This window comes from Oryza glaberrima, chromosome 6 (assembly GCF_000147395.1).
Source record: "Oryza glaberrima chromosome 6, OglaRS2, whole genome shotgun sequence".
Classification (NCBI taxonomy): domain Eukaryota; kingdom Viridiplantae; phylum Streptophyta; class Magnoliopsida; order Poales; family Poaceae; genus Oryza; species Oryza glaberrima.
In genome coordinates this window covers 27,000,975-27,026,983 of record NC_068331.1, presented here as the reverse complement: position 1 = coordinate 27,026,983, position 26,009 = coordinate 27,000,975, and the positions used below count along the sequence as shown (strand labels likewise).

The 26,009-nt window shown below is 42.4% G+C and overlaps 3 protein-coding genes and 5 non-coding genes across 12 annotated transcripts; 3 read left to right on the top strand and 5 right to left on the bottom strand.

The window, feature by feature from the left end:
• The first annotated feature begins 105 nt into the window (after window positions 1-105).
• Window positions 106-5,596, top strand: LOC127776822 (zinc finger CCCH domain-containing protein 13-like). 5 transcript variants are annotated; one of them, XM_052303374.1, is made up of 11 exons: window positions 305-413; window positions 1,339-1,887; window positions 2,001-2,126; window positions 2,228-2,261; window positions 2,888-3,014; window positions 3,112-3,168; window positions 3,679-3,776; window positions 3,908-3,979; window positions 4,091-4,290; window positions 4,452-4,648; window positions 5,201-5,596. In XM_052303374.1, the coding sequence occupies exons 2-11, from the start codon at window positions 1,872-1,874 to the stop codon at window positions 5,237-5,239; spliced, it is 966 nt and encodes a 321-aa protein (XP_052159334.1). In that variant the 5' UTR covers window positions 305-413; window positions 1,339-1,871; the 3' UTR covers window positions 5,240-5,596. The 5 variants fall into 5 exon arrangements, with proteins under 5 accessions (XP_052159336.1, XP_052159335.1, XP_052159332.1 ...); XM_052303373.1 differs by having other exon boundaries at window positions 351-413; window positions 1,262-1,887; XM_052303376.1 differs by lacking the exon at window positions 1,339-1,887 and having other exon boundaries at window positions 106-413.
• Window positions 5,597-6,907: 1,311 nt separating this feature from the next.
• LOC127775422 (uncharacterized) lies at window positions 6,908-10,466 on the top strand. The gene is made up of 3 exons (XM_052301666.1): window positions 6,908-7,942; window positions 8,734-8,999; window positions 9,573-10,466. The coding sequence occupies exons 1-3, from the start codon at window positions 7,020-7,022 to the stop codon at window positions 10,301-10,303; spliced, it is 1,920 nt and encodes a 639-aa protein (XP_052157626.1). The 5' UTR covers window positions 6,908-7,019; the 3' UTR covers window positions 10,304-10,466.
• Window positions 10,467-11,396: 930 nt separating this feature from the next.
• LOC127775497 (vegetative cell wall protein gp1-like) lies at window positions 11,397-13,809 on the top strand. The gene is made up of 3 exons (XM_052301747.1): window positions 11,397-12,430; window positions 12,677-12,761; window positions 12,862-13,809. The coding sequence occupies exons 1-2, from the start codon at window positions 11,692-11,694 to the stop codon at window positions 12,751-12,753; spliced, it is 816 nt and encodes a 271-aa protein (XP_052157707.1). The 5' UTR covers window positions 11,397-11,691; the 3' UTR covers window positions 12,754-12,761; window positions 12,862-13,809.
• A 74-nt stretch (window positions 13,810-13,883) lies between these two features.
• On the bottom strand, window positions 13,884-13,974 carry LOC127778198 (small nucleolar RNA snoR20a). Its single transcript, XR_008018464.1, has one exon. It is a non-coding gene; the product is annotated as a small nucleolar RNA snoR20a (small nucleolar RNA).
• A 92-nt stretch (window positions 13,975-14,066) lies between these two features.
• On the bottom strand, window positions 14,067-14,158 carry LOC127778181 (small nucleolar RNA R38). The gene has a single exon (XR_008018448.1). It is a non-coding gene; the product is annotated as a small nucleolar RNA R38 (small nucleolar RNA).
• Window positions 14,159-14,373: 215 nt separating this feature from the next.
• LOC127778141 (small nucleolar RNA snoR80) lies at window positions 14,374-14,509 on the bottom strand. Its single transcript, XR_008018414.1, has one exon. It is a non-coding gene; the product is annotated as a small nucleolar RNA snoR80 (small nucleolar RNA).
• A 90-nt stretch (window positions 14,510-14,599) lies between these two features.
• On the bottom strand, window positions 14,600-14,698 carry LOC127778188 (small nucleolar RNA Z157/R69/R10). The gene has a single exon (XR_008018454.1). It is a non-coding gene; the product is annotated as a small nucleolar RNA Z157/R69/R10 (small nucleolar RNA).
• A 78-nt stretch (window positions 14,699-14,776) lies between these two features.
• LOC127778189 (small nucleolar RNA Z157/R69/R10) lies at window positions 14,777-14,870 on the bottom strand. Its single transcript, XR_008018455.1, has one exon. It is a non-coding gene; the product is annotated as a small nucleolar RNA Z157/R69/R10 (small nucleolar RNA).
• Between the last annotated feature and the right edge of the window lie 11,139 nt (window positions 14,871-26,009).

Here is a 26,009-nt window from a genome sequence, read left to right as displayed (position 1 = left end):
TTGGGCCGCTAATGGTGCGCAGAGAACATGGGCCTGATTTGCCGGGCCACATGGGCCGGACTTTGCTATAAGGCCCATTTCGTCGTCGTCGTCGTCGTCCTCCCGTCTCCCGAACTCGCCGTGCGGCACTCGTGCTTTGCTCTTCTCGTCTCCCCACTGGCCGCCGCCACGTCTCGTCTCCTCCTCCTCCTCGTCGCCGCCGCCGCCGCCGCCGCGGGAGAAGGGTTGGGTTGGTGAAAGAGAGATGAGGGAGATGATGGGTCCTCCCCGCCGCGGCCCGGCGTACAAGACGAAGCTGTGCGCGCTGTGGAGGCAAGGCGAGTGCAACCGCGCCTCCTGCAGCTTCGCCCACGGCGACGCCGAGCTCCGTGGCCCGCCGCCTCGTTCCCCGTTCCCGCCTCGCGGTGGACCTGGTATGCGCGCACCCCCTCTCCCTCCTCCCCTTCCCCGTCTCGCTCTCCCCTTCCCATCTGCTTTTCTGCTTCTCGGCGGTTGCCGTGTGCTCTCGATCCGCAGCTAGGTGGCTCTAAATCTGTTCTTCTGCAATGGAATTACTGTCTCCGCCGATGTTCTATTGTGGACAGATTGTGCCGATTGTTTTCTAGGAAATTATTCAGACGGAGTGAAACTGGGTTGAGTGTGATCTGCTATCAGTTTGAAAAGTTTGGGGGATATTCATATTTTGAGAAGATTCATGGTGTCCTACCATGGCCCCAAGAAAGAGCATTCTTTTTAAAATAGGAGTATACATCGTTCCATCTGTTTATGTTGGATTTCGTTTATAAATCCTGAGAGGATGGGCTGCATATGTGGGGAATATGACAGACAGTGCGGGATGCTGGTTGTACAGCGAAGTGAAAGAGATATCGATTCCATCTGCGCTGTGTGCTTTCTGCAGAAACTTTTGGAAATGTTGTGGAACTGAGCTAGTAGTAAGAGAAAATGATTAGAAGAATACCAACCATGGTAACATCTGACAAGAGCTGGCCTGTAAGATAAACACTGATGACCTGGTTTCTATCTCTGGCTACTTGTTGGAAGAAATATACTCTACAGCCTGCACCTGGTCATGTGATATCAGCACTAGAGTCATTTATATACAAAACTAGAGCGTAATAATTCCATCAGTTTGTGTGATATCATTTTGTTGTACTGTTTTATCGCCCATATATTATCCTTTTCTTATAGTACTTTGGCTGCCAAAGTTTCATGAACAATGTGACATCTTTGCTAATCATATTTTTGCTACTGTACAAATTAGCTGTTCCCAGAGAGATTTTCTCCAACCGACTACTTGCAGAGGATGATGCATCCTATTTTCATTGCACACCTTTTCAGTTGGTAATCAGACATTTTATGGTCGCTGGAATGCTTATCTTGCTACAGGAGATTTCTTGAGGGATATCATGTGGTTTCAGTCAGATGCATGTTATCTTAATGTGCTAAAGCACCTAGCAGCTTTTGCAACTAATTGTAACAAATTTGCTGAATACACAGCGGCAAGGTCTCCTCTTGGGCTTTATTCTTGCCTGCCATTCCAAGTATGATCACAGAAATATAAAATTTGAAGTCAATACCAATAATATCTGGACAAGTGGAATTAGGTTTGTTCGACAATATTGGAATTTGGAATATCTTTCTTCGTGATAATCTCAGTATGATGTCAAAAATTGGATATTCCATCCATTATTCACTTCTCATGACTGACACGTTACAAGGTGCTGGATTTATTTTTTAAGTGGTGCATCATACACGTGATATGTGATCATATATTGGTCTCCCTCATGCATTAGTCTCATTGGATCTGCTCTTTTATGCCCCCCTGGGGTTATGTTGGTGCCTCTGCTACTTACTGATAATTGAATAATCATATGGCTCAAGGTTGTGGTAAGCTTAATGGGTTTGTGTGCTGCCTCATATGTGTATAGCTCCTCTATCTTTTGTGGCATATTGCTTCTTTGTACATATATGTATGTAAAAACTACCATACTGAATTGTAGGGAGACGAGACCATAGACCTGATGACTTTAGAGGCAGGCATCTGAGACCCCATAGGAGGAATTCCCCTGAAAGAGATGCCAGGGATCATTTGTTCCGTGATCACAGACCGCGCTCTCGAGATAGAGGTAATATGCTACCAATAAAATTCTTCGTTGTAACTAGTCTATTCTATTTTTAAACTTCTATATAATCTCTGAACTTTTGTATGTTGAAATCTTCCCTGCAGGCTCTAGTCATTCAAGATCTCCCATCAGGAAGAGGTATGGGGCTAGGGTATACATACATCTTTGTAATGGAGTCCTTACATGTGGTTATGCCTGTTTTTATCTATTTTATTGGGCATATAGTCTACCTTCATGTGACCGAATGACTTGGTTCCTGCTAATTGTTAATGCCCTTTGCTTGTGATGCACCCAAGGGTTAGCAGGTAGCCTGGGGCATGCTTATGTTAAAGGCACTTGTGCTTGTTGATATACTTATAAATTACAAACTACACAACTACATACACATCAGAGTATCAGACAAATATAAACATGTTGCTCTTAGGCTTCCATGCAAGTAATTATGTTCACAGGACCATTTTGTTAAATATGCAAGCTGAGAAATGTGTATATTAATCCTCTCATACAAATGATTCTTTTTTCAAAATTTTCAAGAAAATTATTATTTGTTGCACCATTTAATGCAGTGTTTATACAGCAACCTACTGTAGAGTATAATACTATCTTATCTTGCTCTGTTTAATGAGGGAACCCTTTGGGTTTGTTGTTTTCACGAAAGATAGTTCTACTATGTTGCCATGTAACCGCTGCATGTTTTTGTCTTGCAATTTGGTCGTTTGGTGCAATTGTATTTATGTATTCCATGGATCTTTCATTGAGGGAAGGCATAGAAAGAAGCTTGAGGGTGGAAAAACTAATTCATCAGAAAGTTTGAACTCCTCTGATAACGAAGATAGAAAAAAGGATGATAGATTCAACAAAGCTGATGATAAACATGATAATGAAGCACAGGTTTGATTATGATCTATGCAATCCATCTCGCTAGCAAACAGTTATAGTCGTCCCAATGCTACTGAATCTCTTTTATATATTTGCTTATGTTATGCAGCTGCAACGCATTCAACTGGATATGGAAGCATTACATGAGGAGAAATCTTCACTGGAGGTATAATGTTCTTCATACATATGTTACATATCCAGCACAACCATTAGTTACTTCTGCTTTATTATTATATGCATGCACATTTGAAAAGCTGATACCTGCACTACATGGATTGTGTTGAGCATTCTACCACTTGGCTGCAATTTATGTTTAGTTTATATAAATTTTGGACTGCTCCAATTTTTCTGTTTTGTTTTCCTGCCTTAACTATAATGATTATCTGTGGGAACTTTTGTGTTGAGTAAAGTTCATAAGATGTTCAATCCATTCAGATATAATCAGATGGCTCCAGATATGATGTGTCAATATTGACGTTAACTGATGCTACAATTGAACAAATTGATGGCTAGTTTACCTTTTTAAGTGACAAATGATACACTTCTTGAATCTCTTTTAGTTGCGCCTGTTGCACTTATTGTACTCTTGAGGTGTTTCAAATTCTTCTTATTGTTCATTCTTGCCTGTATGTTGATATTGTACCCTATTGATGCATCCTTCTTCCTTGTATTATAGGTGATACTGAATGGCAAGATCAATGAAGCATCCAAACTTTCTAGCAGAATAGCTGATCTTGAATCACAATTGAACGATGAAAAAGAAGCTTGCGAAAGGTTTTTTATTTCTACAACACATGAGCATAATCTTCTCTCTTTTTGACAAAAACATCAGTTTGTGGATTCTTCAGCTGATTAAAAATATCCCCATGTCGTCTGACTATTCATAATACTGCTCTGTCACTTAGGATGGCCTCAAAAACAAAGAAACTCATCAAAGCACATGCACGCTATGTGAAAGCTCAGGATGATTTAAAGAGGCAGGTTTCCTGTTTGTCACCTATCTGATCTGCATACTTCTATTTTGTCTATATGAGAAGACAACCCTTTTTTTAGTCTTTACATCTATTAACACATTAAAGGGGGTGCAGGTCGCAAGCTCGTTTTGAGAGGTTCGCTGACTTGCTTGCTTCAGATACCTTGAAGCCGTGTAGCAAGGATCAGGGTTCTAGTGCTGCTAAGGAAGATCCATATAATGCTTATGAAATGAGTCCAAGTGATCAACGGCAGAATCATGAAACAACTAGAAAAAGATCCGTTGCCCTCTCAACTAGCGAAGAAGGAAGGAATGGTAAGCTAACTAGATGACATGTTTGGAGATATCTATTTAATAGTCGAATGGTTTGTCCGTATTAACGCTGCCAACTAGATATTAGACACATCCATGATTTTCCTCTGTGGTAAATAAACAAATGATTGACATCCTGTTACTCTCACCTGTGGCTTCTTCAGGGAAGAAAAGGAGAGAGAGTTATGACAACAGGGATCCTATGTCAGAGAAATATAGACCAGAAGATGCTCTAGAACCTTTTCAGAGCAGCAAGGGAACTGAGGCAAAAGAACTATTATCTGTGAAGAAGAATTTGGGGGATGGTGACAACAATGAGAAAGGAAATGTTGTTTCTTCTGCAAATGTTTTTACAGATAGGGTGAGATGCTTTCTTGCTTATTCTCTTTATATTCTCTGTGGTTGCTAGTTGCTCGTCGCTATTTCTCAGTAAAAATTAGCTAATGTTATGATTCAAAGTTGATTTCCTTTTTGTTTATTATCAAATCTGGTAGCTCGTTTGGCTAGAATCAAATCCGATAATCTAATGTTTGTTCATTAGCAGCTAATAACCAGAATACTATAATCCATCAGTTTCAAGGTTTTGCTGATTGGTTCTAAATGAATCATTTGTGTTCTGTGATCCAAGTTTGATAACTAGAATAACTTCGTGACACCATATGGTAATTGCATGATTTATATGTATATGTGTTCTTTATGATCCAAATTTGATATCTAAAACAACTCTGACAGCATTTGGTAATTGCATGATTTTCTTTTATTTCTTGATCTCTTTCCATGTTTTAATTTTTTTTCTAATATACGTCCTCCACATAATTCCCTCCCACTAGTATTATGCTTCCGTTTCCAAACATTGCCTTGGTATTTTTCTCAGAGCATCATCCTGACAATTTGTGCCCTATTTTGCTTACAGTATGAGGGCGGTGATGATGATGATGTTCTTGTGGACTAGTAAATTCATGCAGATGGAGATTGACAAAGATTTCAGCAGTAAGGAGTAGGGTGAAGTATGGAACATGCGTTCATTGCCATGCCAGTTGCGTTTTCACAGACTAACCTGAAACTAAGGCTGCCAGCCTGTTATTTATCTTAATGTATCATTTAATACACCGGGCATTTGGAATTAAGCATCTCGATAACTTCTGTGGTGAAGACGAGTTGCATTGTTCTCAAACAGGTTATTCTCACATTTGGGCAAACTGTGCGTCGTTATTACCATGGATTTCAAGTAGCCTGTATGGATAATGTATCTGGCAGCCTATTCGAGTTAGGTTTGGTATTCATGGATTCATCATTGTGTTGTAAATTTGTAATGCTGCGATCTTTAGCGTCTGTGTTACTACAGCATCCCATGGTTTCACTCGGCATGAAGCTTCAATCCTTTTTCTTTTTTCTTTGAGTTGGAAGTTGAACTGTGGATGCTAAGGCCACCATCGTTTGGCTTAGAGGTGAAAATGGTAACGGTAATTCCCGGCCGACTGGCGTTCGTTTTCGACTTTTAACCGGCCGAGCTATATGGAAATGGTAATCGACTAAAAAATATGGAAATGGTAAAAAATATGGAAACAGAAACGGAAATGGTTTTGCTATTGTACCGATAATTTTCGTATTTACCGTATTCTTGCGGAAATTACTGTTTCTTATAATATGGTAATTACCGTATTTCTAAATATGTCGATATTTATAGGGCATGTATCTACTTGACCCACATGTTAGAGATTGATTGACTCTTCAATCAAATCCCTAACTTGAGTGCATGGCTAAAATATAGTTAATTTATAATTTATATAGTACAACCCTAATTTATGTAAAGTTAAATATATGTTTTTATAGTTTAATGTTTCCGTATTTGTTACTGGTTTCCGATCTGTACCGACATGTTTCCGTCCGTATTATTCTGTTTCCGGTTTTCCGATATTTCCGATACCATTTTTGTTTCCGACTTCACCGTTTTCGATTTTGTTTCTGAGAAGAATATGATTACGGAAATGGTTGAGGCTGTTTTCCGATCGTTTCCGACCGTTTTCATCCCTAGTTTGGCTAAATGCACCATATGACAGCAGTTGATGTTGTATAGAGGAAACGATAGGCGCTTAAATTAGAATGTTTCAATCCCCCGTGAGCCTTTGTGCATACAGTATTTTAGAGGCTTTTTGTAGGAATTCTATTTCTTCAACCCCTTAATAATGTTGTTCTTCGCATCGGTTGTAATTTGGTAATGCCATTTTTTTTGTTATTGACCAGACATATGGCTAATATTAAGATATTTCTAAATTCTGATTTGGTTGAGTTCGGCTACAAACCAACAGTTGCTATCAAGTCAATGTGGTGTTTGAAAGATGAATATAAAGATTAAGTGTTTTTACGTAAAATGAGATGGTATTACGTATGATTAATTGAGTTTTAATTATTACAAACTTGAAAAATATATTTATTTGATATTTTAGAGCAACTTTTATATAGAAAGTTTTCACACGAAACACACCGTTTAGTAGTTTAAAAAGCACAAATATTCAAATTTTCATCCAACTTTTGTTCGAGAAAAGAACAGGGCCTCTTTTCGAAAATCAGCTATTTACGAGGGATGTTTCTGTAATTTCACACAAAGAAGAGGGTACAAGCTCTCGCTCTCTCTCGGAGTCTCGGGAATCCTCTCCCCTCCGCCGCCGCCATCACCGGCGCTCCGAGCCCTACCTCCCTCCCCTCCCCTCCCCTCCCAACCCGGCTGTCTCATGGACCGGCAAGCCCAGGACTACGCGGCCGCGGCCATGGCGTACGCGCAGGCGCAGCAGCAGCAACCGCAGTACGGCTTCCACCCTCAGGCGCCGCCGCCGCCGCCGCAGTACCCGCACCACCCGCCGCCCTACGCCGCGCCGCTCCCTCAGTACGCGCCCTACGCGCGCGGCATGCCGCCCCCGCAGGCCCAGCAGCTCTACTCGCACCTCCCGCCGCACCAGCAGCCTCCCCACTTCGCCGCGCACGCCATGCCGTCGCCCTCCCCGCCGCCGCCCCACCCCGCCTACATGCACCCGCCGCCGTTCGACTCCGCGCCACCCCCCGCCGCGGCCCCGCCCCCCTCCGACCCGGAGCTCCAGAAGCGCATCGACAAGGTCGTCGAGTACATCGCGAAGAACGGGCCCGAGTTCGAGGTCGTGATCCGCGACAAGCAGCACGACAACCCGGACTACGCCTTCATCTTCGGCGGTGAGGGCCACGCCTACTACAGGTACAAGCTCTGGGTCTCGCCGCGGCCGCCGGTGGCGCCGTACCCTCCCGGGTCGATGCACATGATGCCGCCGCCGCTGGGTCCGATGATGCGTGGGCCGCCGATGCACCAGCCGGGTTACCCACCGTTCTACGACCAGCACCAGCATTTCGGTGCTCACGGCCATGGGGAGTATGATGCCGCGCCGCAGCAATCCTTCAAGGGCCTCTCCGGGCCGCTTCCGGTGGATGTCGCAGCTGAGCTGCACGACGTGCTTACCAATCTCAATGGCACCAAGGAGTCGATCAAGGGTGCCAAGACATGGTTCATGCAAAGGTCGCCGTTCGCGCCGGCTTTGGCTGAAGCTCTGAAGGATAGAGTGTTTGCTTTAGAGGATTCGGAGAGGCAGCTCCACATTATCTTCCTGGTTAACGATATTCTTTTCGAAAGGTATAGCTTCGATCGGACATCTGCTTTTGGTATAGAATTGCTATCCTCTGCTATGTGAAATGAAGGCACGCTGTCTGATCTGATTGACTGAATAAATCACATGATACGATGAAGAAAGCAAGAAAACATTCCTGCTGCAAAGATATCTATTTGCCTAATATTTAGCAACTCCTTTCATGGTACTAGTTAGGACTTAGGACTACTTGTTTAATCCTTTGTTCAACATGGAGATGAATGTCTTTAGGTGTTTGTTGGTCCTTCAAAAACTTTGCGATGAACTGAGGTTTATTCCTAGTAGATCTGTTATGTCATATGTTCTTTTCCTGAAAGTCAATTCTGTTTTAGCTTGTGCTTATATCCATTTGTCAGGAGGGTCCATAATCAGATCTTAGCTTCTACATAATGTAAATTAACATTAGAATAATTTGATTCATCAAGATGTTAGCAATAGCAAAATCAGCTCATTGCAGACAACAATGTTGAAGCTAGCATCTGAGGATAAAATTCAAATGCAATGCATGTTTTATCAATAATAGCATGAATGCTTGATGATGATATTTCTGCTATATGTTGTCAATGTTTGATGATAGGTCATATGGATCAGTAGATCGCTTTGGTTTGTATCACTCATTGTACTGTTTTATTGATACCTTTTGTGCATTTGATCTGGAGAAGCTGATTGTGGCATGAAATCTTTATTAATTAAATTAATATGTCACGACTACATGACCTTTAATTGTTTGTTTTTACATATTCCTGGTCCTTTGCTGACCATGTTCGATCTGCTGCAGCTTACAAAGACGAACTAATTCTCGGGACCTTGACAATGAGGCTTTGGCTTTTAAATTTGTGCTGGGATCAATGCTTGCAAGGATATATAACAATCCACAGAGCAAAGATGATAACCAGATTCGCCTCGAGAAAATCCTGCAGTTCTGGGGTTCAAAGGAAGTTTATGACCAGGAAACCATTGCTAACCTTGAAAGAGACATGAAAGGTGGGGTAGCATATCCTTTGCCACCACGGCATGTCTCACCGGATCCCTCTACATTTTCAGGTGTGTCCTCTCTCTTTTTCCATCTTTCCTATTATTTTATGTCTGTACATGTTGTCTACATTGACCAGCACATTTTTCTCATGTGAGTTCATAAAGTTTTAAGGTGTTAGTTTTGGCATAAGGATTTTGTTTGTAGTTTTGTGCTATTGTCCTTACTTCTTTTGATTGGATAACTTTTTTTTTTCTCGAATACTGATCAGATAACTCTCATGATTGTTATGTTTATATGTTAATGCCTAAAAAATAACTTTGTAAGTTGGTATGTTTGAAGTATGTCAGCAGTTCGCTAAATTTCACCATGCAACAGTTATCTCTACTTAAATACCTTTGAAGTTCACTCTTATTAATATGTTCATATAACTAGAAAAATCAACTATTAGCTTCTTGTCTGTTTGTTATTTCCTAATTAAACCATTGTACAGATTGAGTCTTTTTATTTTCTTAATTTAATTATTGTAGAAATAGATTTGTTGTGGCATCATTTCTTTGCAATACTACTAACTTTTATATGTATACAATGGACCTTTTGCTTTTTGGAGGTAAACCTAAATACGCGGTTGGATGTTATTTCAGGATCAGTGCATCAGCCCTCAAAATGGTCCTCAGATCCACAAGAGGAAATGGCAACCCATCCTCTTTCTGTTCCACCCCAACCTGTGCCTTCTGCACAATTTCCATTAAATCAACTTCCAGCTGGTGTTTACCCTCCTGTAGGTCAAACTGCTTTTCCAGGATCTTTGGCAGTGCAAACCCCCACTGTGCTGCCTCAAACCGCTGCTACACCAGCTATCACAAATGATCCAAATCCACCTCCTTATCCACTATTCCCCCCTGGTCTGATTCCAGGAATGGTGCGAAAGATGCAGATCGGGAGTGGAGTGCCATACTCTCCCCTGAGTCCACTTGACATCCCCACAATCATTCCACCATCCACTATTCCAGAGTCCGAGATCCTTGAGCGTGTATCGAAGTTCTTTAAGGAGATTGGAGAGGTAAACCCATCAGAAGGGCCAATGAAGCAAAGCGAGCCCGATGATTATGATAACTATGAGAGGGACATTCCTGCTCGCAAGGGTGGTGCATGTATTCCTCCCCCACCCAACTTGCTTGTAAACCTTGAGACAGGGATGCGTGCAGATGGTTCGGTTGATAGTAAACCGGGGTCAACTGGCCGATTGGGCCTTGGAGCGTCTGCCGATCCAAATGAGATCGGCCAGTATGATGATGTCTACTCTTCATATCGCAAACAGAGGAGCAGTACATACCACTCTTCCATCAGTGCTCGCTCATTAGCACCAAAGTGAACGGCAGAAGCATCATATGAACCCTTTCCTCATCTGTGTAGGACTGTACTTAAATGAACAGAATTGGCTTATCAAATGATTGTACGATGCAACTATGTATTGTCACCAGTAGCAAATGATGTTTCTTCCAGTATCTTCTTGTAAGAGGGGTTTTGATCGAGCTGATTTTGTTGGCGTTTTTAGTTCAGATTTGGAGTTGATATTCTTTCCAAGCTTCCAGTCCTAAAATGTGGCTTCAGTCACTGGGACAGGATTGCTGCTCAGTAAAAATATGTTTTCTCATGTACAAAACTTGTATCCTTGTGAGTTTAGTCATGTGAAATTAACATCATTAGATTTTTCACCAAAAGATATTTTCATACCGTACTTATTAATTTCCACGCGCACATTCAAATACATATCAGTTGTCAAAGCTGAACATCCCAAGTCAATCTGTACTTTTTTTTGTGGCACCCATGTTCAGACATTGCACGTACAGGTGTATGCTCATGCGAATATCAGGAGCTGTATTATTATCTCTTGGAGATAAGCGAAACTCTTCAGCGTAGTTCAGATTTTCAGAATTCTGATCTATTGCGAACAGATGTATCAGCTCCAGACTTCACCATGCATGTGTCGTAGCAACGCATATATTCAAATGAGAACCCATTTGAATTTATTGTTCAGGACTGCAGAGTCCCATATCTTCAGTACAGTTATGATAATTACAGGCTGAATTATTACCTCTGGACAACGACATACTTCTCCTTTTTTAGGTGAACTCTGCGGTTTATCTGAAAAAAAGGATTACCTTGTTCTCAGAAATTCATAATTACTACTCGAGTTATATTATCTGTTTGAGAAATTCATAATTACTACTCGAGATAGAGCTTCATACTGGTTGGACTCGCTAAAATTGTTCAGCCTAATCCTGAATTCAAATTATTATTACGAACAGAAGTATTAAAACAGAGATAAGACTTCATACTGGTTGAAGCTTCAGACTTCATGTGCCGTAACGATGGCTCTCTTTCCACGTATGTAATTTGAGATCGTCAGGATTGCAGACTGTATTTACAATCGCCAAATGAAAACACAGATAAGAAAACATCAATCCAATTATCCAAAGTTGGATATATGCTACCTGCCTAATTAGTAGAAGAGTAATAAGTTCGTTTGACATATGCTTACCTGCTTAATCACGTACGAAAATCGGTCCAAAGTTCAATCTGGTTACATGAAAATTCAAACTAAAATCTGCTTTACGTACGAGAAATTCATCCAGAGTCCAAATCTCTACATTTTAACGCTATAAATTGCGAGCGATCCCACGTTGCTCTGCACACCTATCAGCCAAGCCGCAACACCAATCTCACCAGCCACCACCGATCTCTCGCCGACGAGACAGAATGGCGCCGTCGTCCAAGCTCGCCGCCCTCTTCTTCGCCTTCGCCGTCGTGACGGCGGCTACGCTGGCGCCGGCCGCAGAAGCGAGGGTCCAGGGATTCAACCATGAAGCGGCGTCCGAGCCTGCCATTGCCGCCGCCGGGGAGTCCAAAGCTGCCACCGGAGGAGGAGCGCCGACAATGCCGGGATTACCCGGCTTGCCGTTCCCGCTCTTCCCGTTCCTCACGCTCCCGTTCCCGCTGATCCCCATCGGCGGCTCGCCGGGCGGCGGCGGCGCTCCGCCGTCGGCTGGCTCTGGCTTCCGGTTCCCGTTCCCGCTCCCGCTGCCGTTCCCTGCGCCCGCCTCGCCGGGCGGCGCTCCGCCGTCGTCTGGGTCCGGCTTCCCGGCGTTCCCGTTCCCGTTCCCCAGCTCGCCGGTCTCGCCACCGTCTCAAGCATCACCCGCCTCGCCGGCGGCACCGGCGCCGCCATCGCCGCCGCAGCCAAAGGAGTGCTTGACGCCGCTGTTGTCGATGATGTCGTGCGCGGACTACCTGACGAACAGCAGCGCGCAGACGCCGCCGGCGACCTGCTGCGAGGGGTTCAAGTCGCTGGTGAGCACGGCGCCCATCTGCCTGTGCCACGGCATCAATGGCGACCTGAGCAAGTTCCTCCCGCTCCCCGTCGACATGATGAAGATGATGACGCTCCCCAACACCTGCGGCGCCACGGTCCCACTTCAGACGTTCTCCATGTGCAACAGTAAGTTCTTGCTAATCAAATTACACCCTAATTAAACCCTATCGTAAAGCATGTTTATTATTTCTAATGCATTGTTTGTTTGAAGATAACATAATCCATCGTAAAAACATGTTTTGTTTTTATGCATTGTTTCTTTGATTGAAGAGATTAGTATAAACCATCATGAAACATGTTTATTTTTTCATGCATTGCTTGTTTGATGAAGAGATTAATTAATCTAATCTGGTGGTTTGTTTGATTTGACAGCGCCCTCGGTGCCTCCATTGATGCCTCAGAGCCCATCTGCTGCTGCTCCACCGCCTGGTAGTCCCCCATCGTCGTAAATATTCAGGTAAATTCGTATTTGAAACCCTCTGAAATTTAATCTGTTAAAATTTATGATTCTTTTTCTCATCTAACATCTTCTGATTTTGTCTATTTGTTTCTGGCAGGTGTGTCACCGTAGCCTGTCGTCTGCTTCAGCCGTAGTCTTCTTTAGTCTCAGGAGTTTTAAGATATACACAAGGTTTAGGGTATTAGGATGTGATTAAGTCATACTAGTAGATATTTAGCGCTATTAAGTAGCGTACATGTATTTTTTTTTGTCCGTGAAATAAATAAAGTTTACTGTTTATTTGAAGTTGTCCCTCCATGATTGGTGGCTAGCCAGGTGGGCTCCCAGCCTCCCATCGGTCCATTTTCATACTGGGCCCTGCACATGATTTTTAATTGGAACATGTACAAATCCACATTTTTAGTTCAATGAATAATATCGGTATGACATTTGCAATTTAAAAGAAATTCCTTCGCTTCTTAGTGGAACCAATACAGTACAGTATTCATAATACTACTTCGTGCTTATATATTTGGATCGGAGAGAGTATTGAGCATGTTTTTTAGGATAAAAGTGGCAAACTGTAGTTTCGTGTAGAAAACCTTCTATATGAAAGTTAGTTATAAATATAAGATTAATCTATTTTTCAAATTTGTGATAATGCGTGGAACTCTTAATAACACCACCTATATTGTTAAGCAGGCCCCCGAACTAAGCATCCTTCTTAGGCTACGAAGTACGAAATTTAACCAGCAGAGCAAATTGTTGTTTATAGTCCAAATTCCGTCTAAGACGCCAGAGAAGAATTGACGAATTCAATTTGGGCAAAGATGCTGGTAAAACTTTAACAATGTTTTAGAGCAAGATACAAGTACATAGTATAAATCAACATACAGATTTGTCACAATTTACTTTAGTACAATTTTACTTATTGACAAAACATATTCCATTCTCCGTGGTCCATTTGCTCTGATTGCAGAATGCTCCAATATGAAATCCCTGCCGATTCTTCACTTCTGACCATGCACAGTTGGGACGGCAAAATATACTCAGAAACAATATCAAAGCAAGCAAGCAATAAAACATACTCAGAAAATAAACTTTTGAACTCTTATTTTTCTATAGTATCGGATTGGAAAGGCCTCAGACCGTCCTAGTTCATGAGCAATATCAACATAGCTCTGGCAACAACGATGTGTGCCAGTTCTGAAACCATCATGTCATCAAAGGCATCAGATCCAATCCAACAATTCGCATTCAACTCACAAAAGATAAATCTGCACGAACAGCCATAGAATTTAAAAGGAGATATAGGTTCATCAAAACTGTGTCAGATTAAAGTATTCTCAGCACCCTTATGAAGGAATCAGACAGGGATAACTGTATTTTCACTTGTGATTTCATCATCCACATCTGAAAAAAAGCACAAAGAATTTAACAAAAATCACAAAGCAAATAACCTTAAACAAAATCATATCAATTGAGGAATCTATCAGATCTTCCTATTCAATATGAAAGAAATGTCATGGAACGCCACAATCCGCAGATTGGACGGTTTCCTTTCAGAGTTTCGCATCATTTAGATCCCCAAAAGACAAAAAATTCACATAAACGAAAAAAAATACTATGTGAATATATGTGGCGTTTCCAGGATTAGACTGGCACCAAGAACGCCAACAATCAGGATATGACCACACATCAGAAGAATATCATCTGGCGTCCGAGCCATTATACCGTGAAGAACTGAATAATCCTCCGGAATTGGTAATGGACGCATCTAATCAAGAGATCTAAAACCTAATCGAAGGATAAACAACAGCCTAATAATCTAAAAGCAACAGTATGTTTTGTGAGATCTGGAAGCTCAGACAGCCAAGGGTTTGGTCTTCAACTACCACAAAGTAGCAGTATCAGAAACTCTAGTCCAAATAAAAATTGCTCATCACCACTACCAAGATCTCAAATCAGCTGCCGCAAATAGAAATATAAAACAATCTAAATCTAATTCAGAATGGTCGTAGCGATGGATAGAATGAAGAGCTCAGACAGCCAAGGGTTTGGTCTTCAAATACTACAAAAGTAGTATCAGAAACTCTAGTCCACAAAAAATTGCTCATCACCGCTCCAACATCTATTTGTCTACCAGCGAAACGAAAATACAATAGAAATCAAACCAAATTCGAGAGCAATCAGACGAAAACGAGATCAAAACGGGAAGAGATTACGGAGGAAACAGGCGACGGGCGGAGAGGAGATGTGCGCTATGCGTCGACGGCTTGGCGGCTCTCGCAGGGATTTATAGAGGAGGTAAGCGTTTCTAGGGTTTCTTCTCCCGTGCGGCTAGTAGATGGGCCCGTTTAGGCCCACATAAAATAGGATGGAATTTGCAGCCCGGCCCACTAGCTTCCGTGCCGGATCGTGGCCTTTCTGCGTGCAAGGTTTAATTTGACAGGTTGCACCTAAAGTTCATTTTATATTCCTCACATATTCGTACCACAGTACCAAGATATAACGCATACTCCTCAACATGAAGTACTCGCTAATTTCATCTGATCCAAGCTCATGTGACGTGCCATTATCCAAAACGTCAAGAATACATTCAATATAAAGTATAGGAAGTACTCACCTCATGTGAAGTACTCCCATGCTCGCTTCCTCAACATGCATCAACATGAGGTATATACAGTACCGGAGGGAGTATGGGAGGAAGGAGTACTTCAAGAACACATTAAAGCTGTGTTTAGTTCAGCACAAAGTTTAAATTTTGGTTGAATTGAAGATGATGTGACTAAAAAGTTATGTGTGTATGACAGGTTGCTGTGATGGAAAAGGACTGAAGTTTGGATTTAGACTTTGGATCTAAACACAACCTAAATGCATACTTCCTCCGGTACCATAGCTTTTTGACGTTTTGGATAATGACATGGTCTCTAAAATATAACCTTGACTTTATTTTTCTATTATAATATATATAATAAACAAATGCATGTTTACTTTTCTTATTGTACTTTGAAAGATAAATCTATATATGTTGTTTTAGTTACTTTAAATTAAATATTTTTATAGTTATTGATAATTAAAGTTACGAAGTTTGACATTAACTTTGTCCACAACATTAAGAATAATGGAACCGAAGGAAGTGAGAGATAGAGAGAAGAGAAGAAAATTATACTAGTAGTTAATAACCATGTAACTCTTCTACTGGTACATGTTTAACATAAGCTCACAGTTGAGACCTTGTTAGTTGGGGAATTTTTTTGTTTGGTTGTCACATCGGATATACGGACACACATTTGAAGTATTAAATATAGTCTAATAACAAAACAAATTACAGATTCCGCCAGAAAACAACGAGACAAATTTATTAAGGCTAATTAATCCATCATTAGCAAATGTTTATTATAACACCACATTGTCAGATCATGGCGTAATTAGGCTTAAAAGATTCGTCTCACAATTTACACGCAATCGGTGCAATTGGTTTTTTTTCCTACATTTAATATTCAATGCATGTGTCCAAATTTTTGTTTTGAGAACTAAACATGGCCTGACTCTACTATTAAACTTGATCTAAAGGCCTGTTAGAGCCGCCAAAAGGGATAGGAAGGGAGTAACAACTGCCGGAAGTTTATAATTTTCCATACCATAGTATACGTATATACACACAGAAAACAACAATTAATTTTTTTAGCTTTGTGATATATAGTTACTCCAGCAATATTAGACGATTAATAAGGAATTAAGGCCAGTTTGCGTGCTATTTTTTCCGTATAAAAATGCTATATATGTGGAAAAAAATTGATAATATACCTTCCTTTGGAATGATTTGCATTTATATATCTGCATAAGAAGAATTAGCACAAATATACCGGTACCGTACGATGGGAATGCGGGAGCGCTACGTAACCGCCAGCCGGGTTGTTCACGCATGTTGAACGAGCGGCACCACTGCGTTCCCGCTCTCCCAGACCACGGCACGTCGTGGTGGCGAGGCGGTGCCGCGGCTGTGTCCTGCGGGACCGTCGCGTCCCCGCAGATTGGTGATGCGGGATGGCGCATGCTCCTCCAATACATGCATGCTTACGTGCATATGCTTTGTACGAGCCAGCCAATGGAATGCCGGCTCACAGGATGCTACACTACGCACGTAATCTAATTTACTGCTAATGCATGCATGCCACTAATCCCGCGCAACCAATCCGCGGAACTGCGTCGGTTCCGCACAACTGTATCGCGGCACCGCTAGACTGACACGGTCCCGCGTCTTCAAGCTGCGCCGCCGGTGCGGTGGCGCGTTCCCGTTCAGCGGGAAAAGTATATTTTCACAACAACCTTAGAAACATGTATATATGTGTAAAACTACGAAAAATAATGTATATTTCAAAATATAATTCATATATGTGAGCTTCGATCAGCATCAAAGGAAACATATATTCTTTCTTAAAACATACCTTCCATATAGAAAAACATAGCGGTGCTGTTCCACCTATATATATATATATATATATATATTATATATATGCAGATCTAAAGACTCGAATCATACGACGACCAACTATTAATTGTTCATTGTCGAGATGGCCACAATCCTTTTCGTCGGCGTTCTCCTGATGAGCTGCTGCTTCGTGCTTATTTCCTCTGCATCTGGCAATGGAACGATCAGGCCGATCTTTTCGATGAACCAAGCGGTATGTTACACTACACATTGCTGATTGAATTGCTTTTAATTTGGTATGGTTGCATGAAGTATCGGTCGATCTATTCTCAAATTAATTTCAATCTACAAAATCATATATATGTACTCTTGGGATTGGTTCATCAGAGAAAATGTGGTGCAATTGGAGGAACAGCGCGCTGCAAAGAGATCGTTGACGGATACATTATTGAAGACGGCAGTATCTTTCAGGTGAGTTCTTTTATTGTAACGAACCCGCGTAAGTTTGCATGCAGTTGTTGTTTAGATACAATCACATTGATCAGAACGTTATAACATGATCCCACGTACGTATAATCTATCTCTATTTATTTTTTTATGTTAATGTGATTTTTTTTTTGCTTTGGTATTCTCTTTAATTAATAATGTAATACAGTATATAATAATGAATAGATTGACATAAGAACTCCGTACTAATGTTGTTTGGCGTACTGTAATATTTTTGGGAATTTTTTTTTGTGCCTCTAAATCTTTGCCCTATGCTCATATCTTTTTCATACCCCTGAGTTTGTCATCTCTCTTATGTGTTTTGATCTACTTTATGTCTATTCTATTAGCTGGCCGTTAGATTTTTTCCAATGACCATACTACCTCTTCCTCGTACATAAAAAGCTAATTTGAAAAGCATAAGTGCAAGAACAATTTTAGATTAAAAACAAATCAAGGAGATAAATATATTACCCCAACTTTAAATTTTAAAATGAATTTTAATTAAATTTGATGAAAATTTTAATGGTATTTGACCTTCTCTCTCCATGGACACATGTCTTCCAATTTGGTTGAAGTTCTTTAAAAAAATATCCTTTTGGTTTCCAGGTAGAGGAGAAATAGGAAAACCAAATGATTTTTTTATGCAATTTTCCTAATTTAAATTTTATTAAATTTGATTGTAATTCTTTTAGAAAAGTTTAAAGTTTGATTTGTCAAACAATTCTATCCATTCAATTAATTGTAATCGAATCTTTTGCCTTCGTAGTTATATTTTTATAAGAGTAAAGTCCATCACTGGTCCCTAAACTTGTATCGTTGTGTCATCCCGGTCCCTAAACTCGCAAATCGACCGTTCAGTTCCTCAAACTTGTTCGACTGTGTTATCCCGGTCCCTAAACTTGTAGATCATTCGTATAGGTCCTTCAATTTGTTTAGTTGTGTCACCCCAGTCCCTAAACTTGGATTTGAATATCATCTGGGTCAAATAGGACGGTCTAAAGACTTTATATTTAAAAATAATTCATAACTTTTTCATGTGAACTCTAATGAAGACAAACTTTATACCAAACTTGTAGCCCTCGACGCGATCTACAACTTTGTAGTTGATATTTTTTTTATTTTAAGTCATTTTTTGTCCCAAAATGTAATTTTAAAATTAAAATTACAAAATCTATAAACATGCAACAATATTTTGGGACCCTAAACAGTTTTAATTCAAAAAAATTTTCAACTACAAAGTTGTAGGTCGCGTCGAGGGCTACAATTTTGATATAAAGTTTGTCTTTATTAGAGTTCACATGAAAAAGTTATGAATTATTTTTTGGTATAAAGTTTTTAGACCGTACTGTTTAGGGACCGGGGTGACACAACTGAACAAGTTGGAGGACCTAAACGAGTGATCTGCAAGTTTAGGGACCGGGATGATACAGTCGAACAAGTTTAAGGACATGAATGGTCGATTTGCGAGTTTAGGGACCGGGATGACACAGCGGTACAAGTTTAGGGACCGGTGATGGACTTTACTCTTTTTATAACAAGCATTCCCATATAGAAAGAGAGAGTAATATAGTCATTTCAGAAAATCTAACACCAAAAACTCAAGGGCATATAAGGGAGATGATAAAAGTCAACAACAAAAAAAAGATAGGCTTTATTATTCATAGGCGAAAAAGATTGTTCTCATCATTTTTACTTGTATTTATGTACCTAATCTGTTGTTTTTTCTTTCAGTCAGCTGGGTATATAACAAAAACATATGAGGCACACTATGGATTTATAGCAACCATGGACGTTTACGGCTTCCCTCTTAGCCTGGGCCAAATTGTCAGTTATGGTTCAGCTTGGATCATAACTGATAATGTTGATGATCCAGTATCGAATTTAGAAGTCATTCAGATCGGTTGGAGGGTAGATTTTTTGGTTTATGTCCTATATTTTTTTCTTAACTAGGAAAGCATTAGTTTCTAGTTAATCGTCTTAATATCCTCACAGGTCGAGCCAGGTGATAAACGCCCTGTTTTCGACCTCTATTGCAATGTGAGTGATTTTTCTACACATGCAGCATTTCATATTCTGTTTACTAATACTCTTGCAGCCATAAAAAAAATATCATTCATCTCTTCAAAAAAGACATCGGGTCCTAGCTTTCCGTTAACAGATCCCTCTTACGTGGACAAAACCTGCCCTGGTTTTCAACCCAGGATCGGCGCATACGTACGTCCTAACGATCCTATCCCTGGTATTTCCCAACCAAATAGAACCAAGGAATACATCACACTCAAAATAACCAAGGTTTTGTTTTTTCACTAATCCCAAAAAATCAATATCGTATATCAATGGATAATACTCCTATGTGAGAACAAAAAAGGTTTAATCTATTTTTCTCTTTTTGATAATGATGTACAGGATATAACTTAAGCGAATTGGATGGTGCATTATGGGTTTAACAGGGATCCTGATCTCATTAGTCGCATTCCCATGTCGTACTTCAGTACACTATCTAACTCAGCAACTAACATCTGGTTTGGAGGCATGGTGGCTACAAATGCTACATTTCAACCGACTCCTCCTCCGCTTCCGATGGGCAGCGGTTACATGCCAGCTGACAACGGTAACATGGCAGCGTCCATGAAGAACATTCAACTCATCGATGAACAAGGGTGAGCCTGGTCAGCAGGAAATGGTTTAGTTGGCTTCTCCACCAAGAAGGATGTCTACACCTTTACTCCTATTGTTGGCGATCAGTTTTTCTACAGGGGCCCCTTCCAGCTCACAAGCTCGGAACCATGTTGCGCGCTAATGTCGTTTACCCTCTTCTACTAGTGTTGTTTTTTTATTATCTTTTCTCATAGCTACCTTTGGCATAGGTTGAAAACTAATTTAGATTATGCCTATTGAAAAAAAATCACTATGTATATTTAAATATTTCCTCTGTTTTATATTATAGTTATATGATTTTTTTTCTTAGTCAAACTTCTTTAAATTTGACCAAGTTTATGAAAAAAAAAATCAGCAGCCTCTCCTCCACGTTGCCCCGTCGTGCCTGTCAAAACCTGGCGGCACACGGTGGGTGTTGCGGGGCACTAGTTTGTGTCTGAGCCGCCAATGGTCACCTCCGCCTCCCCGCTGTCCCGCGAAGCGGGCCAATGTCCAGTGGCACGAGGTGAGGGCGTGGGCTACGAGCAGAGCTGATTGATTTTTATGGTGGTGTTCTCGGTCCGTTTAGTCCTGCATGATTGGATTTTGTATTGAGTTTTGCCCGATTGAATTTCTTATTATCGATATTTAATTTTATGATTTTTCCATCGTACGCGGCTGGTATATAGAGCGATAATGGACAAAAAATCATTCATAACCCTTATGAAGCAAAATCGGACTCCAACCTAAAGCAGGGGCAACATCATGCTTACGTAAGCGAACGATGGATAGTAGAAACACTACTAATGTTTAACAAGGTATATATCTATATCTATAATCTATAACTAATATAAAGATTCATATTTTTCCTTTCGTCACAGTAATTTTGGGTCCGTCAATCAGAAAAGCGGCACCCTCCATACACACGCGCAATTACATCCGTACGATGGCCAAAGCCTACTCGTGTATGCCGGACAGATAAAAAAAATCAAAGATCGATTAACAAACCAATCGAACAATCATTGTAAGTATTACAACTACACCGACCGATAATCCTAACAATAATCTAATCTCATAGAACCACTTCCCAAAATCAGACTTTCCTAGTTCGACACAACCAAATCCAAATCGGATGCACAACACCATAAGGCAAACACAATAACCAAAGATTCACCCAAATAAAATCAACAAAGGGATCCATGGGAGAACTCCAATCCACCCCAACAAAATTAGCATTGCAACCTAAAGCAATTGACAAATCCCTTCTTACATATCCATCTTGACCTCCTTCTTCAGCTTCTTCAGGTCCGGCACTAGATCGATGGCGACTAGCCTGGATAGAAGATGAACAGCGCTGGACCACTTGATGTTGTGGTCACACCGTTGCCGCCTGCGCTTGCACCTTCCTCCATTGCCACTTACAACCACCAGATCCGGAGAAGTTGAGGTCGTTGCCAGCCTTCACGCTGCCCTCCACCGGTCCACCCCAACGCCAGCCTCCGCCTTGCTAGATCCACCATCACCATGGCCACTGCTGGTCTGCTGCCGCCTTCTTGTCCTCTTCGCCGTGGTCGTTGCGAACCGGACGCTCGGGGCGGGAGAATGAGAGGGAATGCTCGAGGCGGAGGATGAGAGGTGGAGGAAAGGAGAGGCAGAGGTAGCGAACCGGACGCTACTGCTTGCCTCCTTGCTCGGAGTCAGAGGATTCGAGATTGGGATGAGGAGAAGTGGGTTTGGTGGCGGCTTGGGTCGGTGAGGAGTGGGGACTGGGGAGCGGACGGGGATTAGGGATTAAAGAATAAAGACCGTGGGCCACTAGATGGCCTCCGGTTTTTTCTTTTCCGAGCTTCGTATAGTTGATTTTTCTTGTACTCATCACTGCTGCCGGCACGATTCGTCTCTTGCAGCAGGCACGCATCACTGCTGCCAATCTGCCATGGTGCCACCACATCATTTATAATTGTGAATTGGAAATAAGCAGATACTGTAGTATTATATATTTGACAATATATTTTTTTACGAATCTATAACTAATATAAATATTCGTATTTTTCCTTTCATTACATCTAATTTTCGTCCCGTTCGTATGCAATCCGATTCGGTTAGCAATAGCCATGGAAAAAAATTGCAAAAAAAAATCGGTGGCCGCCGACGCCATCACCGCCGCTGGAGGGAAAAGAGAGGCAGCAGAGGGAGCCGCCGCTGCCGGATCCACCCGCGGTGGCCGCCACCGCCGACGGATCCACCCACGGATGAAGCCGACGCCGTCATCGCCGTCAATGCCGTCGTTGAGAGGGCGTCATCGCCGTCAAGGCCGACGAGGAGAGGGAGAGGGGGAGGGACGGCCGTCGCTGCCATCTCCGTTGCACCCCGCCGTCGCTGCGCCGTGCCGGTGAGACGGGAAGGAGAGCGGGAGACGGAGCGCGGGCGCCGACGCCGTCGTTGCCGCCGTTGGGAGGGCGCCGTCTCCGCCGCACCCCGTCATTGCCGCGCCATGCCGGCGAGAAGGGAGGGAGAAGGGAAGGGAAGCAACACCGGTGGTGGGAGAGACGGCGCCGATGGCGGGGGAGGCGGCCAGCTTGGGGTAGGGGGAGAAGCGGGAGATGGGGAGAGGGAGCGGCACCGCCGAAGGGGAGGGGAGAGGAAGCGGCGCCGGTGAGGAGAGGGGGAGGGGGAGAGGAGGCGTTGGGCGCAGGGTGGTGGCCGGCTGGGGGGGAGGAGGAGGGGGAGGGTTAGGGTCATCAATTTGGAACTGATCTGAGCCGTCCATCAAAATGAACGGCTCAGATCGATCAAGGGTTTGGGCCGCACCACTTGGGCCGCACGCCGGCCGGTGGACTAGCAAGTGAGAGGAGGAGTATGGGGGTATTAAGTAGACTTTTGCGCTTGCAGGCTAAAGAATAAAATGGGCTGAAAAGGGCCCATAGAGAAAAATGATTTTTATTTTGACTTTTATTTAAATAAATGCTGAAATGATATTTGTATTATCAAAATTACCAATTAAGCTATGTAAAATTCCAAGAAAATTTCAAAGAGTGTAATTAATATAGAAAATTTAATAAAAATTAAATCCAAATGTAATATTTTATTTCTCACACTTACTTTACTTGAACATTAATTTAATTATATACCTACCAACATAAAAATACCCTAATATTCCAGAAAATGTGTATTTCATTTAATTAGAATTTAATATGTTTTAATTTAATTTAATATTTCTTTTCATTCCGTTGCAACGTACGGGCACTTTTGCTAAAATTTCAAAGTGTATAATTAATATTGTAGAAAATTTAAATTTCATTAAATTAGAATTTAATATGTTTTAATTTAATTCTCTTGTCTTTTCTTTCCGTTCCAACGCATGGGCACTTTTGCTAAACCAAATAACACTTTTGATCAATACACATACTCCGTAATCACCCGGTGCAACGCACGGACACTTTTGCTAGTAAAGATAAAGATAAATAAAAAATAAAAAATAAGGGACTAGCTATAAATCACTCAAAAGATGTTTTTATAAAAATCATATGAATATAATTACGGTCAATTATAATAGTTACATCATATTTACATTGTAATTACATGTTTGGGTGCATATCAAAACAAAATTGATACATGTCTCATTTGGTAATGGTTGCATGATCTCCACCATGAGATCCTAGAAAAAATGTTTTAGGTGAGATATAGCAAAATCGAAAAAATAATATCCCTTTCCCGTTCGGCTTAAAGTCTCTCTCTCTCCCTCCTCGCTGTCCCACGGCTCTCTTTCTTTCCCCCTCGTGGGCCACGCCTCCTGCACTAGCCCATCTTCCTTCCTCTCTCTCCGGCCCACCTCCGCCTTGGGCCGCCTCGCCCAGCTAGCCCAGGGCAGCCCCTCCCGCACCGACAGGTGGGGCCCACCTGTCGAAGGCGTCTTCCTCCTCCAGCCGAGTCTCGTTCTTCTCCCCGGCGACCGACGAGCCCTAAAAGCCGCCACCGCATGCATCCATCGGCCTCCCCGATCGTTTCCTCTCCCATTTGAATGCGAAAATCGATTCCCCACTCCCATCTCATCATTTGAACCATAATAATCCCACCCGATCGGGCCCTTAATCGCATTAAATCGGCGGCGAACCGTACCGGCGCCGAAGCTTCTCAGGTTGCAGTTTGCCATCGGGTTTGCCGTCGCCGGCCACCTCCGTCTTCTCCTCGCCGTAGAGTCCTCATCAGTGAGCCCGCCATCCTCTCCTCTCCTTCCCTATGAGCTCTCCATCATCCGTTGTGGCACAAAACGCCGGCGAGCCCTGGCTCCCATGCCGCCGGACGCCGGTGCCGGTCTCCAGCCTTACCTGCTTGGCACCGCGTGGGGCCGACATGACGCAATAAACATTGTTTTGTAATATATATAAAAATAATTTAAGAAATTTGGAACATCCATTTTAACAACCATAAAAATTCAACTGGTAATATCTTTGCCGTTTGAATTCCGAATTAACCCATTTAAGTGTCTGATTTTTCCTAACAATGAAAATAACCTATTATGAGCTTTGCTGCTTGTATAGTTTTTCTTAACCTAGTACCCCTCCGTTTCACGTTACAACGCTTAAAATTTGACTAAATTTATAGACAAATTTAGTAATATTTACAACATCAAATTAGTTTCATTAAAAATATTTGTCTTGGATTAAAAATATTACTATTTTTTCTACAAACTTGATTAAACTTAGAGCATCAAAACGACTTATAACCTGAAACGGAGGGAATATATTTTAATGGCAAAATTTACTACAGGACACTCAAAAAAACTTGTAATTGGCTGAGAGTCACCGCAAAAACGAGACACAGCTGATGGACACTATAAAAAATTATGTAATTAGGTATAGCACACCGAAACAATATTTTATAATATCCGGGTCTAAAGAGGTGAGAAATTTTTCGAAATAGCAAGATTGCCCCTGGCTCCATCTTCCTCCACCTGTGAGCAAGGAGCAGCCGCCGGCGAGTTTGTCCTGTGGAGCGGGTAGTGGCAACCGCGCGCCAGGAGCGGCCGACGGCGCGGAGGCGGACGCGGTCAGGCCGGGGAGGGAGCACGAGGGCGGCGGTGTGGAGCGCTAGCAGGAGGCGGCTACGCGCGAGGCCGGCGATGGCCATTCGATGCGTACGTGTTCGACATCAGCACCGAAAACCATTTGACGCGTACGTTTGATTAACGCCTAGGCTCAGCCGGAGGAGCAGGAGGGCGTCCACGGCGGCAGGCGGCGTCGCCGGAGCGCAGGTGGAGGCGGCGCTGAACCGCAAGAACGTGGAGGCGCTCCCGGAGGACGAGACGGTGGAGGGCGGCCCGGAGGACGCATGGGTGCCCGACCACGAGTCTGGCCGACGAGGCTGCTGTCTCCGGCACCAAAAACCACGACCACTGCAGAGCGGCGGCGGCCGGCGGCTCGCCGTCGGTGCTTGACCAGGCTGTGTTCGTCCGCGAGGAGGACATGGAGGACGTCGAGAGGCCGGCCGTCGACATGGCCGCTGCCAATCACAAGCCCAAATGAGCATCAACTTCTTGCAGCAATAACCAATAAAGCCAAATAATGCCTTCTGAAATCTCATGTACAGCTAGAAGTAGAAAATTCAAGTGGAAATCTTGCATCCTTGGTTCTATGAATCTTGTTATCTACAGTGATCAATCGATCAATCGGATAACCTGTTCTTTGATGAATCTTGTTGTGTTT

Excerpts from the sequence above, each read along its gene's own strand:
- LOC127775422 (XM_052301666.1), top strand. The coding sequence starts at position 7,020 with ATGGACCGGCAAGCCCAGGACTACGCGGCCGCGGCCATGGCGTACGCG. Across the intron at positions 7,943-8,733 it reads AACGATATTCTTTTCGAAAG|CTTACAAAGACGAACTAATT; the intron begins GTATAGCTTCGA and ends GATCTGCTGCAG. Across the intron at positions 9,000-9,572 it reads GGATCCCTCTACATTTTCAG|GATCAGTGCATCAGCCCTCA; the intron begins GTGTGTCCTCTC and ends ATGTTATTTCAG.
- LOC127776822 (XM_052303376.1), top strand. The coding sequence starts at position 245 with ATGAGGGAGATGATGGGTCCTCCCCGCCGCGGCCCGGCGTACAAGACG. Across the intron at positions 3,015-3,111 it reads AACATGATAATGAAGCACAG|CTGCAACGCATTCAACTGGA; the intron begins GTTTGATTATGA and ends TATGTTATGCAG. Across the intron at positions 4,649-5,200 it reads CAAATGTTTTTACAGATAGG|TATGAGGGCGGTGATGATGA; the intron begins GTGAGATGCTTT and ends TTTTGCTTACAG.
- LOC127775497 (XM_052301747.1), top strand. The coding sequence starts at position 11,692 with ATGGCGCCGTCGTCCAAGCTCGCCGCCCTCTTCTTCGCCTTCGCCGTC. Across the intron at positions 12,431-12,676 it reads GACGTTCTCCATGTGCAACA|CGCCCTCGGTGCCTCCATTG; the intron begins GTAAGTTCTTGC and ends TTGATTTGACAG.